Source organism: Somniosus microcephalus, chromosome 2 (genome assembly GCF_052327205.1).
Source record: "Somniosus microcephalus isolate GS21.2 chromosome 2, FLI_Smic_1.0, whole genome shotgun sequence".
NCBI classification, from domain to species: Eukaryota; Metazoa; Chordata; class Chondrichthyes; order Squaliformes; family Somniosidae; genus Somniosus; species Somniosus microcephalus.
In genome coordinates, this window is record NC_140988.1 from 42,514,427 (window position 1) to 42,534,844 (window position 20,418).

The following is a 20,418-nucleotide window of genomic DNA, read 5'->3' on the forward strand; positions in this document are numbered from 1 at the left end:
GTTACATCCCTCACTTTTTCCAGTTCTGACGAAGGGTCACAGACCTGAAACATTAACTCTGTTTCTCTCTCCACGGATGCTGCCTGACCTGCTGAGTGTTTCCAGCATTTTCTGTTGTTATTTCACACTTCTTACTTTCCACTCACCACAACCCAACCCTTGTTGCTTTTTCATTTCACATATCCAAGAACTGGAACCTTCATAGTCAGAAAAGGAAGAGGAAGAAGACAGTGAAGCTGAAGAGACACCGTCACTCGATCTTACACTCATAGCCACCAGCTCAGAGACTTACATTGTGCTTGACATGAATCTTGCCATTCATGTAGAAATGACTTATGGAATAATACTGAGCGACCTGCTGGTAGTGCTGTCCAGAGAGAGTATAAATACTCGGGCATGGGCCCAGCTTGCTCAGGACATTTTGTAAACAGGAACTAGTGAAGGACAACTAGATCTCCATGTTGTGAAACAGTTGATTAAAGCCTTGTTTAATACTCAGACCAAGTGCCTAGTAGTTTTCTTACGTCAGTGCTTATTTTAGAGACTAGGATAGAGGAGGGAACTGCATGTGGTGGGACACCAGGCACGAGCGTGCAGGAGCCAGAGTGGGGGGAAAGGATAGCGCAGGTGCCAGCTCGCCGGATGGCGAGGTCGCACACTATTTCTGCTGCAGAGGACTTAGATGAGGATTTTGATGACCCAGGCTACAGAAGAAGGCTGATGGGTATACACAACCAAATGCTTGGTGCACTGGAAAGCCTGATAAAAAGCCTGAGCTCAATGTCAAGGAGCATGGAGGAATCCAGCTCCAACTTGCACAGGGATTTTTGCAGAGCTTGGAGCCCATCCTTTGCAACATAGAACGGGTGGGCACCTCCATGAGCAAACCTGTGGAAGCCACCATGATGCAGCGTCTGCTGGCTGATGTCACAGCTTCCATTGTAGCACAAACAGCTTCCATCAAAGGTCTGAGTGCTGCACTGGAATCTCAGATTGCTGCCGACGGAAGTGGTGGAAGCGGACAGACTCAATGTTTTCAAGGGGAGACTGGATAGGCACTTGAGGGAAATAAACTTGCAGGGCTACAGGGATAGAGCAGGGAATGGGGCTGACTGGATTGCTCTACAGAGAGCTGGCACAGGCTTGATGGGCTGAATGGCCTCCTTCTGTGCCGTTATAACTCTAGACTCTATGTGCTCTATAGTGTTCCTTGTGGCAGCATGGCTCTCATTACAGGCCTGCTGTGCATGTGTGGATAGGTTCCTGGCAGAGTCATAAGCCATGTCATGAGTGGATAATCCTTGTCGCCCAGTAGCCAGCCTTTGACTTGTCGTGCTGGGTCAATTACAGGTGGAACAGAGGACTTCTGCAGAATTAAAAAATCATGTCTGCTGCCAGGATAATGGCTGTTCGCCTGCATGATGCGCTGCCTCTGGTCGCATACCAGCTGCACATTGAGGGAGTGAAATCCCTTTCGGTTCATGAAAATGGCAGAGTTCACATGAGGAGCAAGGTGCATGCAATCAATGGTACCCTGCACCATTGGGAAGCCTGCAATCTGTGCAAAACCTTGTGCTCGTTCCTCCTGCTTGTCTCTGGTAAGAGAGAATGGGATGAATGTGTTTCTCTGTGCATAGAGACCCTCAGTGACCTCCCTTATGCAGCATTGCACTGCAAACTGCGAGATGTTGCTTATATCTCCGGCAGCAGCTTGAACGTAGCCAGACGCATAAAAATTAAGAGCCACGGTCACTATGACAGCCACTGGCAATGCTGTCCATGCCCTGCTTTGAGGCTGCAGTTGTGGCTGCAGTACTTTACAGATTTCACTCATGTCCTCTTTTGTGAAGTGAAAATGTCTCAAGCATTGGTCCTTTTTGAAGTTGAGATAGGAGAATTGCTCCCTGAAACCCTTGGTGGATATGGCCTCCTGCTCAGAGCCCCTCTCCCCCTCCTTCTCCTCCTCCCTCTTCAAGCAGCTTGTCCTGCTCTGCGTGACCTCCCTTCATTCTCCCAGTCATGTTCAATTCCCAGAAGAAGCCCTGCCAGGCCACCCATGTCTGGAATTAACTTCTTTCAGCACAATATTTTATATGTGTGGTGATTATTCTTTGTTTAGTAAGAAGTATTGTAATTGGTTGTTTGTTTCCTGCCTTGGGATATATGCTGTAATCTCATTGGTAGTTGATGTCATGTGATTTGTGGTGGCCATCTTAAATTCAGTTCTTTCCAGCCTTTAGTTGGGACTGGGTGTTGAAGATGTGCTACAGGATTTTTAAGTTAATAAAGCCTAGATTAGAAAGGCAAATCTATTCTTCATTTCAATTTATTAACTTTATGTCAGAATGGAGCGATATCTTCAACCAGAACGATTCAATGCTGACCCTAATTCTGCAGGAGTGGATGATAAATGGAAACATTGGTATTGTACATTTAAAAACTTTTTGGGTGTGTTGGATCAAGAGTCTCTAAATAAGCTGAATATGCTGATCAACTACATTGCTCCGGATGTGTATAAGTATATTTTGGACTGTAAAACTTACGAAGTGGCTATTTCTACATTGGAAAAGATTTTTGTTAAACCAAAGAATGAGGTATTTGCACGTCACCTTCTATCTGCCCGTAGGCAGCAGGTGGGAGAATCTTTGGATACTTATTTACAAGCACTTCGGTGCCTTAGTGTTAACTGTAATTATAAGGCCGTGATGGCTGCAGAATATAAGGAAGAATCGGTACGGGATGCTTTTATTAATGGATTACTGTCTAGATCAATTCGTCAGCGGTTGTTAGAAAATAAGACTTTGGATCTTAAGAGTGCTTTTGAGCAAGCTTCTACATTGGATGTGGCTCAGAGAAGTTCGGATTCTTATGCTCTTTTTAATCGGCCTGTGACTGTGGTTTCGGCAGTTCCGGATGAAAAGGAATTATGTGGACTTAATAGGAGTGGTTTACTAGATTCTGAAACAGTTTCTACTTCAGCGGCTGTTGCCTCTAGGATTCAGAAGTGTTATTTTTGTGGGAATGTCCGGCACCCTCGTCTGAAGTGTCCTGCTCGGGAGGCTGTGTGTAGTAAATGCGGCAAGAGAGGTCATTACGCACGTGTGTGTAAATCATTAGGTTCAATTACCTCCTCTGTGATTATTCAGCCTTTAGATAGGGCGTTTATTGCATCAATTTCTGCTGCATTTGCTCATGGCCTAAACAAAGCTATAGTTACGGCCCAAGTTAATGGGTTGGAAGTGAAGGCCCTTATAGATACGGGCAGTACCGAGAGTTTTATAAGTCTTCAGTTTGCAAAGGAGAAGCATTTGAAAATTTCGCCTGTTTCCTATCAGGTGTGTATGGCTCAGACGACTCTCACTTCACAAGTAGCTGGTTGTTGCCTTGTGAAATTGATTCTTCTAGGTAATATGTATACTGATATACGCCTATCTGTTTTGCCTAATCTCTGTGCGGATATTTTGATTGGTCATGATGTGCTTCAGTTACACGAGCCTCTCAGTCTTTCATTTGGCGGGACTAAGCCACCTTTATCTATTTGTGGATTAACCTCTTTATCCATTTCTCCATTATCACTTTTTTCCAATTTGATGCCGGATTGTAAGCCAATTGCTACCAAGTCAAGAAGGTATAGCAGTCAGGATAGAGAATTGATTAATTCTGAAGTTCAACGTCTCTTATTGGAAGGAATCATTGAACCTAGTTGTTCGCCTTGGCGGGCACAGGTAGTTGTCACGACTAACGAGAGACATAAGAAACGAATGGTGATAGACTATTCCCAAACTATTAATAGGTATACTCAATTAGATGCGTACCCTTTGCCTAAGATTGATGAGCTTATCAATAAAGTATCTCAGTATAAGGTTTTTAGCACTATTGACCTAAAGAGTGCTTATCATCAGATTCCTATTGTTAAGAAGGATCAACCATATACGGCCTTTGAGGCTGGTGGAAAGCTGTATCAGTTTTGCCGAATACCATTTGGTGTTACTAATGGTGTTGCTTGTTTTCAACGGGCAATGGATGCTTTTATAAGTGATAACTCTCTCTCTGACACCTTTTCATACTTAGATGACATCACGGTGTGTGGCAAATCAAGGGTGGAGCATGATTCTAATTTAGAAAGATTCCTTCAAGCTGCGGAAAAAGTTGGTTTAACTTTCAATAAAGAGAAGTGTACCTTTTCGACCACTGAGGTAAATCTACTGGGGTACATTATCTCGGGAAACAAGATTAAACCAGACCCAGAACGTTTGCGACCATTGATTGATTTACCTTGTCCTACTAATTCTAAGGCTTTGCAACGAGCTGTTGGACTGTTTTCTTACTATTCTAATTGGATTGCAAATTTTTCACAGAAGATCCGGCCTCTTATTCGGGTTACGACATATCCTCTATCATGGGAGGCCAGGACGTGTTTTGATAATTTTAAAAAGGATATCCTTGGAGCAGTTGTGCATTCTATTGATGAGCAGGTTCCTTTTGTGATTGAGACGGACGCTTCTGATTTTGCAATTGGGGCTACTCTGAACCAAAATGGAAGACCTGTGGCCTTTTTCTCACGTACCTTGAACAATAGTGAAAAAAGGCATTCTTCAATAGAGAAAGAGGCGTATGCAATAGTAGAAGCACTGCGTAAATGGAGACATTATTTATCGGGGCGACATTTTACGTTGGTAACTGATCAAAAGTCTGTGTCCTTTATGTTTGATGTCAAACATTTTGGAAAGATTAAGAATGATAAAATAATGAGGTGGAGGATTGAGTTGGCATGTTACCATTTTGATATAGTTTATCGTCCGGGGAAGGATAATGTTGCTGCTGATGCGCTGTCGAGGGCTTATTGTTCTGTGATTCACAGAGATACGCTTATTAATCTTCACAATGCCTTATGCCATCCTGGGGTTACGAGGATGATACACTTCGTACGCAGTAAGAATTAGCCCTTTTCAGTTGAAGACGTCAAGCGGATGACTTCATCATGTTCTATCTGTGCTCGGTGTAAACCGAATTTCTTTAAGCCTCAACGAGCTCATCTTATAAAGGCTACTTCTCCTTTTGAACGTTTGAGCGTCGATTTCAAGGGGCCTCTTCCTTCAACTACTCAAAACCGATATATATTTACTGTTGTGGATGAGTTTTCAAGGTTCCCTTTTGCTTTTCCTTGCGCAGATGTATCAGCTGCTACAGTTATCAAATGTCTGACTCAACTTTTTGTCATCTTTGGGATGCCTGCGTATATCCATTCGGATCAGGGAAGTTCTTTTATGTCTTCCCAGTTGAAGGAATACCTTCAGAGTCGGGGAATTTCTACTAGCAGAACTACCCCGTATAATCCCCAGGGTAATGGACAGTGCGAACGATACAATGGGGTGATCTGGAAGGCAGTTATGTTGGCGTTGACATCCCGGAACCTTAAGAATACACAGTGGGAAATGGTACTGCCTGATGCCCTGCATTCCATTAGATCATTGCTTTCAACGGCTACTAATGTGACCCCCCATGAAAGGCTCTTTAACTATCCGCGGAGATCTACTACGGGATATTCGGTACCTTCATGGCTTACTATGCAGGGACCTGTGCTGCTTCGACGCCATGTTAGATTGTCAAAATATGATCCTTTAGTGGAGGAGGTGGAGCTGTTGGAGGCAAATTCCCAATATGCTCATATTCGATTCCAAGATGGGAAAGAAAGTACCGTTTCAATTAAAGACTTGGCTCCTTGTGGTGGCCAGCCCTCTTCTGAGGATATTAACAATAGTCATGATTCAGATAATGTGGATGCTGTTACAGATACTATGAATATTTCCAATCCGACTGCAGATAATTATACTTCTATTAGTCAGCCCTCGATGGATGTTCATGACCGTCCCAGTTTACCTCCTGATGGGATTTCTAATCCGGAAACCGTTGAAAATCGGGATATGGATAGCCTTCCTGCAGAAGATACTTCTGTGTCTCCTGGTGTGGGAGGGCAAGGAATTTCACCAAGGTTGAGAAGGTCGACACGAACAAGATATCCGGTCGACCGATTGAAAATGGACTTTTAAATTGATAGTAATGTTTTAAAATTGTTGAAATATTATATTATATTGTTTTAGTTGAGAGATACTTAATACTTATGTGCAATGTTACTATTTGTTGTTGCTCACTTAGTATTGTGTCATGTTGAATAGTTTTATTTTGTCTGTGCATAGTTTTAGTTGTAAATAATTAATTATAAATTGTAAAGGTTATTTAGGTTGGAGTATATTTTAAAAGGAGGGGTGAATGTGGTGATTATTCTTTGTTTAGTAAGAAGTATTGTGATTGGTTGTTTGTTTCCTGTCTTGGGATATATGCTGTAATCTCATTGGTAGTTGATGTCATGTGATTTGTGGTGGCCATCTTAAATTCAGTTCTTTCCAGCCTTTAGTTGGGACTGGGTGTTGAAGATGTGCTACAGGATTTTTAAGTTAATAAAGCCTAGATTAGAAAGGCAAATCTATTCTTCATTTCAATATGATAAAAAAAGTACTGCAAGATCAGCCAGACCACTCACTGTAGAGTATTCAAACTTTAGTCAAGTACAGGAAACCTCCAAAAATGTGTTGAGCTGTGCAAAGTTAAGACAGGGAATGTGTGTGGAGTTGGAAAATGGCAGCGCTGAAGTCAAAACAGCGTTGCACACTGATTCGCGTCATGATCTGCCTGCTCTGCGTGCTGCTGGCAGATGTTGGGCGCGCACACGCAAACCCCTTTATCGAGATGGCGTCCTGTGCAATTCCTGTCAGGAGTGTGCGCATGCATCTCGGACCCCATCTTTCAGTCTTAGTTGGCTGCGTAGCGCCTAAAAAACGGATGCTACATGCCCAATCTAGCCCCCTGTATATTAAACTAAAAGCTACGAATCAGATTTACTGCAAAATAAAATGACAGGAGTAAAGCAAACACAGCAGATCAGTTTAGTTAAACCTACAGGGTGAATTTCCATCGATGTGGGGGGGGGGGGCAGGGTGCTCCCGCTTGCCTGGTGTAATTTTGGATTTGATAAAGTGGAGCTACACGGCCCCTTCAGTTTGCAACAACTCATCAATGTTACCCTTTGTACCTTGAACCAACGTCCCTGAAGTTTCCATACAATTGGCTGTTCATACTACCCTGTGGCGTGACAAGGACTGCACTATCTAAAGGTGGGCTGTTCGTAAGCATATATGCACATGATCCCTCTTTGTACTAAGAACTGTTTCCTTTAGCTAATTTGCAGCAGATCATCCTGATTATAATGGCAAGGCAGACACATTTATTGTAAACTAGTCAGACAAGCTGGTGAGCTTCAAAGGATGGATACTTATGCCAATAGATAGCAGAATGTATTCTGGTAAGACATTGACACTAACAACTTTGCAAGGAAAATACTTGCATGTTAAGGATATTTTGGCTTAGAAATTTGGCGCAATTTCAGTGTACATAAGAAATAGGAGCAGGAATAGGCCACTTGGCCCCTCGAGCCTGCATAATTGGAGCAAGTGACCTTTTGGCAGCAAAATGAGACAGAAGCTGTTTATGCTGGTTTTCCACCGCAAAATCGATCCTTCAAAATTCCCTTGCGCTTTCTGGTCCTTCCTGCACTGCACCTGCCGAGTCCCAGGTGAGCTCATTTACATGTATTTTAATGAAGGCCAAAGGCACCACAGCTCCCTGCTATTATACAACAACAACAACAACTTGTATTTATATAGCGCCTTTAATGTAGTAAAACGTCCCAAGGCACTACACAGGAGTATTTTAAGGCAAAAAAAAATTGACACCCAGCCACATAAGGATAAATTAGGATAAATTGGTCAAAGAGGTAGGTTTTAAGGAGCGTTTTAAAGGAGGAAAGAGAGGCGGAGAGGTTAAGGCAGGGACTTCCAGAGCTTAGGGCCTAGGCAACAGAAGGCATGGCCACCAAAGGTTGAGCAATTATAATCAAGGATGCTCTCAAGAGGGCAGAATTGGAGGAGCGCAGATATCTCGGGGTGCGGGGGGTGGGGGGGGTGGTGAGGGGGGTTGTGGGGCTGAAAGAGATTACAGAGATAGGGAGGGGTGAGGCCGTGGAGGGATTTGAAAACAAGGATGAGAATTTTGAAATTGAGGAACTGCTTAACCGGGAGCCAATGAAGGTCAGCGAGCGCAGTTATACTTGCAAAGTGCTCGGGCTTTGAATGATAAGGCTCAGCTGTTGGCCGTTTGCAAGTCTGAAGATTGTGGAGAGTTCAGTAGATAGTCCACAGCTTGGGATGACTTTTTGCAGCGATTTTTTATTTTCATCATTGACATTTGGCCTACACAGACCTGGACTTGCTTCTCATTGCTTGTGAGAATATGAGACCACTGGGAAATTTTCACCCAACTACCACCCTTCACCAACTTCTCAGAAGCAGGTATGGCATTCTCAATAGGCACATCCTTGTGTGCCATTATCACACAGAAGGAGGTGGAGGAGCAGCACAGGATGAAGCAATGGAGAGTCAGGGATCATTTAAGGAGGTTGGACCCCACCAGATATTACTCCACCCCACCCCCCCACACAAAAATATATATATTTCTGGGGGAAGCACGATACCCCACCCCGCTCCAAACGTGAAACACCATATTTTGCGACCTTCTGGGGCTTGGGATGCAACCACAGTGGCACAGTCATCCACCAATGCTGACCCCGCATTGGTACTCTGGCAGGGTCAGCACTAGAAAGCACCAGCGGGCACGCTCCTGCAGAGAAGCAGAATGACCTGCTGCCCCAATAGAAAGAAATCTGAGCCAGTTCATGGAGGTGAGAGATTCCTGAATCAGTTGGGGTGAAAGTATTAAAGTAACAGTGGCAAGGAAGGATCTGCTAGGGTGCAATCAGCAGGTAGAATCACTATGGGGCAAGGTACAGAAGAGAAATGATCCAAAGCAGCTTTTATTTAAGGTTTCCCACATGACAACAGCGACTACACTTCAAAAGTACTTCATTGGCTGTAACACGCTTTGTGACGTCCTGAGGTCGTGAAAGGCGCTATATAAATGCATGTCTTTTTTTTTCTTTTTTAAACTGGCGTTCTGGGGGGGTTCGGCCTCTGATGCAGTTGGTGGCAAAATAAATTTGGCAGATTCAATAAAGCCATCCATTGGGAAGAGCCAGTAGCAAGCAAAGGCCACTCTATCTATGAGGTGTGTAAACCCGTTACATTTTTTGCCTATTTATTGGATCCAATGTTAATATACTATTAACTGGATTGAATATACAAAGAAGAAATATTAACCAAGGTCTGCTTCTCCAGTTTTAGCTCTCTCCTTGTATTTAACCTTCTGGCCTGTCTCTGATTTTAAATCTCTCCTTGTTTCTGTCCTGCCGGGCTGTCTTTTAAATCATTCTTTTACCTTGAAATTCCGCAGGGATTCTCTGGTGGAAAATTTTCAGAACACCCAGAGAAACAGCATAAACTGCTAAAAGCCATCTGTTTACCCCCATTTCTCCTGGGTTTCTGCCGATCTGCCGTTAAAGTTACGGCCCAAGATCAGGACAGTACTGAGACCTGATTTCAATATCGGCGCCCCTGATCTTGGGACTATGTGCTTCAGTGGCAATCACCAAATGCCCCTTTACCCACTGCGGACACGAAAACGCTAAAAATGATAGCGAATGAAGTGGGCACGTTCAATTCCAATGAGTCAAGTTATGATCACACCACTAAATTGGTCGATTTTGGGGTTCGGTGTCAAATTCACGAGGAAGACCTGATTCGGGTCTCACTGATCACTCTCCCATTTGGAATATGGAGAATAGATAGGTGCTGAGAGGTTGTTTCCCCTGGCTGGAGAGTCTAGAACTAGGGAGCATAGTCTCAGGATAAGGGGCCGGCCATTTAAGACTGAGATGAGGAGGAATTTCTTCACTCAGAGGATTGTGAATCTTTGTAATTTGCTACCCCAAAGAGCTGTGGATGCTGAATCATCATTGAGTATATTCAAGGCTGAGATAGATAGATTTTTGGAATCTAGAGGAATCAAGGGATATGGAGATGGGGCAGGAAAGTGGAGTTGAGGTCAAAGATCAGCCATGATCATATAGAATGGCGGAGCAGGCTCAAGGGGCTGTATGGTCTACTCCTGCTTCTAATTCTCATGTTCTTATGTTCTTATGAATCCTGCTGGCAGAATACCAGCGAGCAGGTAGTACCTTTCCAGCAGTTATAAAGCAATGACAACAGCTAGTTCAATCTGGATGTACTGGACTAAGGTCTGTAGTGAATATCCATCGGGAAGCTAATGAGCCCACTCTGGAGTTTTGTGGCCAACTGTGGTCCAAATGAACCCTCGTCCAGGAACTTCATCAGGAAAACAATGGAGGAGCTGCAGTCTTGAAAGGGATAGTGGAGGGAATCCTGCCATCCCTATGGCAACAAGTGGAAATATCCTAGAGTAGATCTTGACTTTGTGCAATAGTGTAAAATGGGCGATAGTGAGTCGGCAACCCATTTTATATCTCACCCGACTTTTATTTCCGTTGACTTCACTGGCTCGAGGGGCTGAATGGTCTACTCCTGTTCCTATGTTCCTGGTAGAACTTTTAAAACAAACAGATGCTGAGGAGCACCTGACCCATCTTTACCCGTTCGCCTCGAGGTGGCCGCCAGCGAGAAATCTATTGCATCAGTCCACGGTCAGAAGAGCCAGGGCAGGCCTATGCTTCCTGACTCCTCACTTCTGTTGAGCTCAAGTATTCAGCTCATGAGCATCACATTCACATTTGATTAAAATTATTCACAATATGGATGAGAGTTGGAAGGTGCTGGAGGATCTTTAAGTCCTGGAGATGATTTCTTAGTATATGATAATATTTGGGGTCTAATCGGCTTTAAAACTTTGCTTGCTGCACGTGTGTGAAATACATCAATTTTACTTGTTGGTATCATGATGTGTAATATTAAATGAATGAAGCGAAGGCTGCTGGAACAGATGGATAAAGATTGGTATGTGATCTTCACGAGATGGTGTATGTGGACTGTGGACATTTTACAGGGCCACAGGGGGGGAAATGTTAGAGAAGCTACGCTAAGTGAAGTTATATTTGGATTCCATTTTGTATTAAAGGTTCCATTTTGTGGTTAAAAGACAGTCCACTCCCATGATTTTATTGAGGTGTCGGGGTGGGGGGTGGGGGCGGAGGCCTGCATGCCCAAATTACCAATGTGGGCTCATGATGGGCAAGATTCCATGCCAGGAGCACAATTTCATAAAGCTACCCCCACGGTCTAAGATCACACATGAATGGTGGCCAATCAGCTCCTGGCATTCAAGGAACAATAATAATTTAGCTTGGACCAACAGCACCCAGCAGTGGAAGAAAGGAGAAAATTACCACGGAAAATAAATACAGGCTTGCCTTTGACAAAATCCTTGCTGCCAGTTCAACCCAGGAGTTAATGCGGTGCCAAAGTGCCACCTCTCCTCACCCCCGTGCGCCTCCCCCCTCCTCCCGCCATGTGCCTAACAGTAAATCGAATAATGCATTGCCACATGTTCGGTAAGGCTGCCGTGAGTGCATTCAAGGGTATTTGCATATGTGAAGAACAGAAAAAAGTTGGAAAGCTGAGAAAATGGTCGGGAAATTTCCCCGCTATACTAAAGCACACATAGTCCTGTAAAATACCATGGTGGCTAGGCTCCACTCCCCTCATCACTAAAAAACAAACTAAATGATGTGTGACCTAAATGAGTTGCACCTGGGTTAATTCAAGAACGTCACCAAAGACTTGATTAGCTCGGATTGTGCACACAGTGTGTGGATATATCGCCTTGAATAATATCAACATTGTTCTAAAGTTGAACTATTTCCCTACCCTGTACTTTTCACAGGCCTTCAATTAGAGTTATGAAAAACCCTCATAGATTGCCTAGTTTCTCTTCACAAGTTGCATACATTAGTACACCTCTCTTTTTAAAGGTCAACATCTGCTGTATGGAAAACAAGATGGTTTCATTGCTCTGATAACTAATTTAAAAAAGCTACACTTTTGTTTTGACACATTGGGGTAAATTTGTATCTTCACTGTCTGGGTGATAAGCTGGTGGGTGGAGCCTGCCTGATTTTCATGGCAATGGAATGTAAATCAGGTAGGTTCTGTTCAGGGTGTGTGCTCTGCCCTGCCAGATTATCACTCAGTTGATAAAGAGGAAAATCTACCCCATATGTTTCCTACTGGGCAGGAGGGGAGTATTTTACAGCTAAGCCGAGGTCACCCGCATTTAAGCAATGCTGTGTGTGCAAAATCCTGGACGGTACCTAGCCCTATCGACACTTAAAAAAAACTACTGTGACTTAGTAATTGGACATTTAATTATAACATCACATTTGTGCACCGTAGAGCCAACCATTCCCTTTAAAATCTGGGTGAAGATTTCCACTATGCACTATGTAACAAAATAGTAAATGCATTCTTTCAGTCTTGTAGCACAAAGTGATTCTAACTTTTACTACATTTTTATAACAGGATGAAAAACAAGCAATTTATGTAGCAACAGACTGCTGGCCCACAGTAAATCAAAACTTTATTTGCACATTCATCAGCTCAATGCATTACTGTGCTCTCCAGCTGGGGAATTTAAATTTAGTTAATTAAATAAATCTAGAATAAAAAGCTAGTACCTGTAATGGTAACCATGAAACTATCGGATTGTCATAAAAACCCATCTGGGTCACTAATATCCTTTAGGGAAGGAAATCTGCCGCCCTTACCTGGTCTGGCCTACATGTGACACCAGACCCACAGCAATGTGGTTGACTCTTAACTGCACTCTGAAATGGCCTAGCAAGCCACTCAGTTGTAACAAACCGTTACGAAACAAAATAATAACGGACCACCCGGCATCGACCTCGGCACCGGCTACGGACACGGCAACAGAACACCCAGCCCAGTCAACCCTGCAAAGTCCTCCTCACCAACATCTGGGGACTTGTGCCAAAATTGGGAGAGCTGTCCCACAGACTAGTCAAGCAACAGCCTGACTCAGTCATACTCACAGAATCATACCTTTCAGCCAATGTCCCAGACTCCTCCATCACCATCCCTGGGTATGTCCTGTCTCACTGGCAGGACAGACCCTCAAGGGCTGGCAGCACAATGGTATACAGTCGGAAAGGAGTGGCCCTGGGAGTCCTCAACATTGACTCCGGACCCCATGAAGTCGCATGGCTTCAGGTCAAGCATGGGCAAGGAAACCTCCTGCTGATTACCACCTACCGCCCTCCCTCAGCTGATGAATCAGTACTCCTCCATGTTGAACACCACTTGGAAGAAGCACTGAGAGTAGCAAGGGCACAGAATATACTCTGGGTGGGGGACTTCAATGTCCATCACTAAGAGTGGCTCGGTAGCACCACTACTGACCGAGCTGGCCGAGTCCTGAAGGACATAGCTGCCAGTCTGGGCCTGCGACAGGTGGTGAGAGAACCAGCACGAGGGAAAAACCTACTTGACCTCATCCTCACTAATCTACCTGTTGCAGATGCATCTGTCCATGACAGTATTGGTAGCAGTGACCACCGCACAGACATTGTGGAGACGAAGTCCCGTCTTCACACTGAGGACACCCTCCATCGTGTTGTGTGGCACTACTACTGTGCTAAATGGGATAGATTCAGAACAGATCTAGCAGCTCAAAACTGGGCATCCATGAGGTGCTGTGGGCCATCAGCAGCAGCAGAATTGTATTCCACCACAATGTGTAACCTCATGGCCCGGCATATCCTTCACTCTACCATTACCGTCAAGCCAGGGGACCAACCGCGGTTCAATAAGGAGTGTAGAAGTGCATGCCAGGAGCAGCACCAGGCGTACCTAAAAATGAGGTGCCAACCTGGGGAAACTGCAACACAGGACTACATGCATGCTAAAAAGCGGAAGCAGCATGCTATAGACAGGGCTAAGCGATCCCACTATCAACGGATCAGATGAAAGCTCTGCAGTCCTGCCACATCCAGTCGTGAAGGGTGGTGGACCATTAAACAACTAACGGGAAGAGGAGGCTCTATGACTATCCCCATCCTCAATGATGGTGGAGCCCAGCACATGAGTGCAAAAGACAAGGCTGAAGCATTTGCAACCATTTTCAGCCAGAAGTGCCGCGTGGATGATTCATATCGGCCTCCTCCTAAGGTCCCCACCATCACAGAAGCCAGTCTTCAGCCAATTAGATTCACTCCACATGATGTCAAGAAATGGCTGAGCGCACTGGATACAACAAAGGCTGTGGGCTATCCTGGCTATCGTGCTGCAGATTTGTGCTCCAGAACTAGCCATGCCTCTCGCCAAGCTGTTCCAGTACAGCTACAACACTGGCATCTATCCGACAATGTGGAAAACTGCCCAGGTATGTCCCGTCCACAAAAAGCAGGATAAATCCAATCCGGCCAATTACCGCCCCATCAGTCTACTCTCAGTCATCAGCAAAGTGATGGAAGGTGTCATCGACAGTGCTATCAAGCGGCACTTACTCACCAATAACCTGCTCACTGAAGCCCAGTTTGGGTTTGCCAAGACCACTCGGCTCCCGACCTCATTACAGCCTTGGTCCAAACATGGACAAAGGAGCTGAATTCCCGAGGTGAGGTGAGAGTGGCGGCCCTTGACATCAAGGCTGCATTTGACTGAGTGCGGCATCAAGGAGCTCTAGTAAAACTGAAGTCTATGGGAATCGGGGGGGAAAACTCTCCTCTGGCTGGAGTCATACCTAGCACAAAGGAAGATGGTTGTGGTGATTGAAGGTCAATCATCACAACCCCAGGACATTGCTGCAGGCGTTCCTCAGGACAGTGTCCCAGGCCCAACCATCTTCAGCTGCTTCATCAATGACCATCCCTCCAACATTAGGTCAGAAATGGGGATGTTTGTTGATGACTGCACAGTGTTCAGTGCCATTCCCAACTCCTCAGATAATGAAGCAGTCCATGCCTGCAGGCAAGAAGACCGGGACGATGTTCAGGCTTGGGCTGATAAGTGGCAGGTAACATTCGCACCACAGAAGCGCCAGGCAATGACTATCTCCAACAAGCGAGAGTCTAACCACTGCCCCTTGACATTCAATGGCATTACCATCGCCGAATCCCCCACCACCAACATCCTAGGGGTCACCATTAACCAGAAACTTAACTGGACCAGCCACATAAATACTGTGGCAACAAGAGCAGGTCAGAGGCTAGGTATTCTGTGGTGAATGTCTCATCTCCTGACTCCCCAAAGCCTTTCTACCATCTACAAGGCACAAATAAGGAGTGTGATGGAATACTCTCCACTTGCCTGGATTAGTGCAACTCCAACAACACTCAAGATGTGGAGATGCCAGTGTTGGACTGGGGTGGACAAATGTAAGAAGTCACACAACACCAGGTTATAGTCCAACAGTTTTATTTGAAATCACAAGCTTTCGGAGCGCTGCTCCTTCGTCAGGTGAAGTGGAGAGATGCCTGTGTCCATTTTCATTCTTTTTGAAGATGTTGGATCTTCTCCCCTGTCTGGACCTTCAGCCATGGTGGTGACAGGCGTTCCAAGATTATAATGCTCCAATCCTGAGGGTGAGAAAAAACCCCAGAGAGACTGAGAGCATCATAATCTTGGAACGCCTGTCATCTCTCCACTTCACCTGACGAAGGAGCAGCGCTCCGAAAGCTTGTGATTTCAAATAAAACTGTTGGACTATAACCTGGTGTTGTGTGACTTCTTACATTTGAACGCTCAAGAAGCTCGACACCATACAGGACAAAGCAGTCCACTTAATTGGCACCTCATCTACCACCTTAAACATTCACTCCCTCCACCACCGGTGTACCGTGGTTGCAGTGTGTACCATCTACAAGATGCACTGCAGCAACTCGCCAAGGCTTCTTCAGCAGCACCTCCCAAACCTGCGACCTCTTCCACCTAGAAGGACAAGGGCAGCAGGCGCATGGGAACACCACCACCTCCAAGTTCCCCTCCAAGTCACACACCATCCTGACTTAGAAGTATATCGCTGATCCTTCATCGTCGCTGGGTAAAAATCCTGGAACTCCCTACCTAACAGCACTGTGGGAGTACCTTCACCACACAGACTGCAGCAGTTCAAGAAGGCGGCTCACCACCACCTTCTCAAGGGCAATTAGGGATGGGCAATAAATGCTGGCCTTGCCAGCGACGGCCACATCCCATAAACGAATAAAAAAGTATACCTCCAAAAGCACTATTACAATTTTAGTGTCTTCCCTTAGATAGTCTCTTGCATACAGCAGTGATAGTAAATGCCATAAGCAGTCCGAGTGTCTTACATTTATGGGTGTGCCCCTACTGTCCAATATTTAACTATACAATAGTGTAACCCACAGGTGTAACAGTAGTATCACTGTATGATGTGAACTGAATATTTTTATGTATTTCACACTTGTCCTTCTTCAATCTTTTCAAAGGTGGACTGAAATGAAGCTGGATATGAAATGTTAAGCTGATTTCCTTCCCAGCAAATGACATACAGAACCAGTTATTATTGGGCTCACTTAATTCAATCAGCTTAACCTGTTTTACCTAATAATACAAAAATAACAAACATACTACATTTTTCTACATCAGTGAGTTATCTTGTTTGACTTAAATGAAATAACTACCCTCCTGCGTTCTTCTTTCGGATTTGGCAATAGCTTGCCCTTGCAGCTTCTGTTTAAAAACTGACTTTGTTTGCTGAACCTAACTGTCTGTTGCCTGTGTTTCTGTCTCAGTTTTTTTCTTATCTTCCTTTGTTATAAGCACACAGACTTGCCAAGCCATCCCTGCCAAGCAGTCAGGCCAGAGACTTCCCAACACATTGGGTATGAGGCATTTATTGATTACCAAAACGGTAATATAGTGATTACAGTCTTTGAGAGAAACAATTGCTATTAGCATATCAACCATATTTTATGCTTTTGTTTTTGACTTAAACGTTTGTGAATACGTTTTGCTTTAAAAACCCAACAATTTAAATGATCTCTTTTTGCAAATCCTTTCTGTGAAGAAATGGTCCCAAAAAAATCCTGAAATAGTGCAAGCTCCAAACATAATCTCACATAGGAACAGGATTAGGCCATTTAGCCCCTCGAACCTGTTCCGCCATTCAATGAGATCATGGCTAATCTGTGACCTAACTCCATATCCCTTAAGACCTTTTGTTAACAGAAATCTATCAATCTCCGATTTAAAATTAACAATTGATCTAGCATCAATTTCCGTTTGCAGACGAGAGTTCCAAACTTCTACCACCCTTTGTGTGTAGAAGTGTTTTCTAACTTCACTCCTGGGCTGCATTCAGACTGCACATTTGTGTCGAATGCAAAGCAGTTTGGGATGAAAAAGCTGCAGTATAACTCTTACTCAACTACTGGAATCATTAACTATGTTCATTGAGGCTGCTCCTGGTAAAGGGAAAGTCAAAAATAAATAACACTGCAAATGCTAAGCAGAAAATGTTGGAAGTACGCTCCAAGAGAGAGAAATGGTTACATCCAGAACCTTTGTGCAATTTGATCTAGCCAAATCTTAGGCGACTTTCTTGACTTATTTCTAATGCTACCCTTTCAGGTCAGCACAAGAGTGGCGGTATGACTCTGAAGACTAGGAGACACATTACAGCTTTGAGACATGAGACATTCAGGGCCCCTCTTTCATCACTTTGAGTTCCCAAAGAGTGCAATATAAATCCAACCTAGTAACAACACGTTCAAAACCCTCTCCCTTGGGGTGTAATTCCGAGAGTGTTTGTATTTAAACCCAGCATTCATACTGTCCTTTTTATTTTGACTTTCGGCTTACTACGAGCGGAATCAATGAATTGTAGTGGATTAGCGATTGCAGTGTAAAAGCACAGATACACACAAAACAAGCGTGCACAATATCGTGGCATGTTCTTTGATCCAAAACAGGGAATATTAACTAAAATCAACTAGTGTCCAGAACCGATCGGGGTGGTGTAGTTTCAACCACCTAACCATGGCGAGGAACAATGCACCAAGACAGAAATGCCTCACATACCTTTCATATTCAGCCAGGAAGCGAACAAGGACACTGAAAGAAATGCACCCAGGACGAGCACTGTTAAAACACTTCCATTCCTGAGCCTCATTTCATGTCATCTCAGAACCATACACATCGGACAGGTGTCTGCTGGTGCTGGGTATCGCCTGGTCTGAGGGGGGAGGCTCTGTGGTATTGATCCAGGTAAGCAGTGTCTCCAATAGCCCTTCCTCCTCTCACCTCACTCTTCAGATACCGCCCGCTCTTACAGTATCTAATAGCGATACTGTTCCAGCTCGCTCATTTATTATCTCTCCTATCTCTTTCCTGTTTCATGCATTCAGTCTCTTCTCTTCTCAGCTCCTTTTTTTCCTTTTCTCTCCGTTTTACTCTTTCAATTCATTTCCATTCTTTATTACTTCCCAGATTTCCCCGACCATGTCTCCATCTCTTCCTGCTCCGGCCGCTCCGCTCTTTATTCGAGTTTGTGGTCGGTTCAGTTGCACACTCCAGGGCTCGCTCGCTGCCTGTTAGCTCTCTCTCCGCTCAGACGATTCTTATGGTTTCACAAGTGTCTTTTGTCAACCCCGTCAGTCTCCGCCCTCACCGCCGCTTTCCTTCCTTCCTCTTGAGTGGTTCGAACTAGAAACGAAGTTCCTTTATTCTGTTTCACTTTTCCTATCTCTCTCAGCTGTTGGCAATTGTTTCGTGTGTGTATTTCTCTCCCAGGTGTTGCCCCTGTGCGTGTTTCTCTCTCAGGTGTTGCTCCTGTGTGTGTTTCTCTCCCAGGTGTTGCCCCTGTGTGTGTTTCTCTCTCAGGTGTTGCTCCTGTGTGTGTTTCTCTCCCAGGTGTTGCTCCTGTGTGTGTTTCTCTCTCAGGTGTTGCTCCTGTGTGTGTTTCTCTCCCAGGTGTTGCCCCTGTGTGTGTTTCTCTCTCAGGTGTTGCTCCTGTGTGTGTTTCTCTCCCAGGTGTTGCTCCTGTGTGTGTTTCTCTCCCAGGTGTTGCTCCTGTGTGTGTTTCTCTCTCAGGTGTTGCTCCTGTGTGTGTTTCTCTCCCAGGTGTTGCTCCTGTGTGTGTTTCTCTCTCACGTGTTGCTCCTGTGTGTGTTTCTCTCTCACGTGTTGCTCCTGTGTGTGCTTCTCTCCCAGGTGTTGCTCCTGTGTGTGTGTTTCTCTCTCACGTGTTGCTCCTGTGTGTGTTTCTCTCTCACGTGTTGCTCCTGTGTGTGTTTCTCTCCCAGGTGTTGCCCCTGTGTGTGTTTCTCTCTCAGGTGTTGCTCCTGTGTGTGTTTCTCTCCCAGGTGTTGCTCCTGTGTGTGTTTCTCTCCCAGGTGTTGCTCCTGTGTGTGTTTCTCTCCCAGGTGTTGCTCCTGTGTGTGTTTCTCTCTCAGGTGTTGCTCCTGTGTGTGTTTCTCTCTCAGGTGTTGCCCCTGTGTCTGTTTCTCTCTCAGGTGTTGCTCCTGTGTGTGTTTCTCTCCCAGGTGTTGCTCCTGTGTGTGTTTCTCTCTCAGGTGTTGCTCCTGTGTGTGTTTCTCTCTCAGGTGTTGCTCCTGTGTGTGTTTCTCTCTCAGGTGTTGCTCCTGTGTGTGTTTCTCTCTCAGCTGTTGTTCCGGTGTGTGTTTCTGTCAGGTGTTGCTCCTGTGTGTTTCTCTCTCTCAGGTATTGCTCCTGTGTGTGTTTCTCTCTCAGCTGTTGTTCCGGTGTGTGTTTCTGTCAGGTGTTGCTCCTGTGTGTTTCTCTCTCTCAGGTGTTGCTCCTGTGTGTTTCTCTCTCTCAGGTGTTGCTCCTGTGTACATAAGAACATAAGAATATAAGAAGTAGGAGCAGGAGTAGGCCATACGGCCCCTCGGGCCTGCTCCGCCATTCAATAGGATCATGGCTGATCCGAACCTGAACTCACTTCCACTTCCCTGCCCGCTCCCCGTAACCCCTAATTCCCTCATCAGCTAGGAAACTGTCTGGCCTAGAAATTCAGTTTGGGCCCGCCAGCTCGCTTGCACCCAGAAGTTACCGCTGCGCACGGAGCCACTTGCGCCCGCCGGAAATTCAGTTTCAGTGCCCCACGTCGAAGCCGGCCGCTATTCAAGGGTTTCGGCGCCCCCGCTTGGGGCGCTGAAACTGAATATCGGCGCGCTAGGTGCCGCAGCGCCACCAGCTGCGGAGCGGCAGGCTGCGGTACTGCAGGCCTTCCTCCCTCTCTTAAGGGGGAGGTGCCTGCAACAGCGAGATCGCCGCTCACTAGTGCCGGCAAATGAGCCCGGCACCACGGAGAAGTGTCAGGCTCCTGGAAAACAGCCGGTAATGCCGCGGGGGGGGGGTGGAGGAGGCCGGGGAAGGAGGTGCGGGCAGGCGGCTGCCGAAAAAGTGGCCGGCCGCACATCCGCCTTAACTCGCC

The 20,418-nt window shown here is 45.4% G+C and overlaps 1 protein-coding gene across 2 annotated transcripts in view; it reads right to left on the reverse strand.

Annotated features, from left to right (window-relative positions):
- The window catches only part of LOC147122673 (alpha-1,3-mannosyl-glycoprotein 4-beta-N-acetylglucosaminyltransferase B-like), a 351,636-nt gene extending 332,856 nt beyond the window's left edge, over positions 1-18,780 (reverse strand). The window contains exon 1 of one of the 2 annotated variants that reach the window (XR_015081357.1): positions 18,042-18,780. Coding sequence is in view for 1 of the 2 variants with exons in the window: in XM_086008872.1 (XP_085864998.1) it covers positions 18,042-18,132 (91 nt within the window). In the remaining variant the exon portion in view is untranslated. The remainder of the gene's footprint in view (positions 1-18,041) is intronic. The other variant, XM_086008872.1, reaches the window with a different exon arrangement.
- Between the last annotated feature and the right edge of the window lie 1,638 nt (positions 18,781-20,418).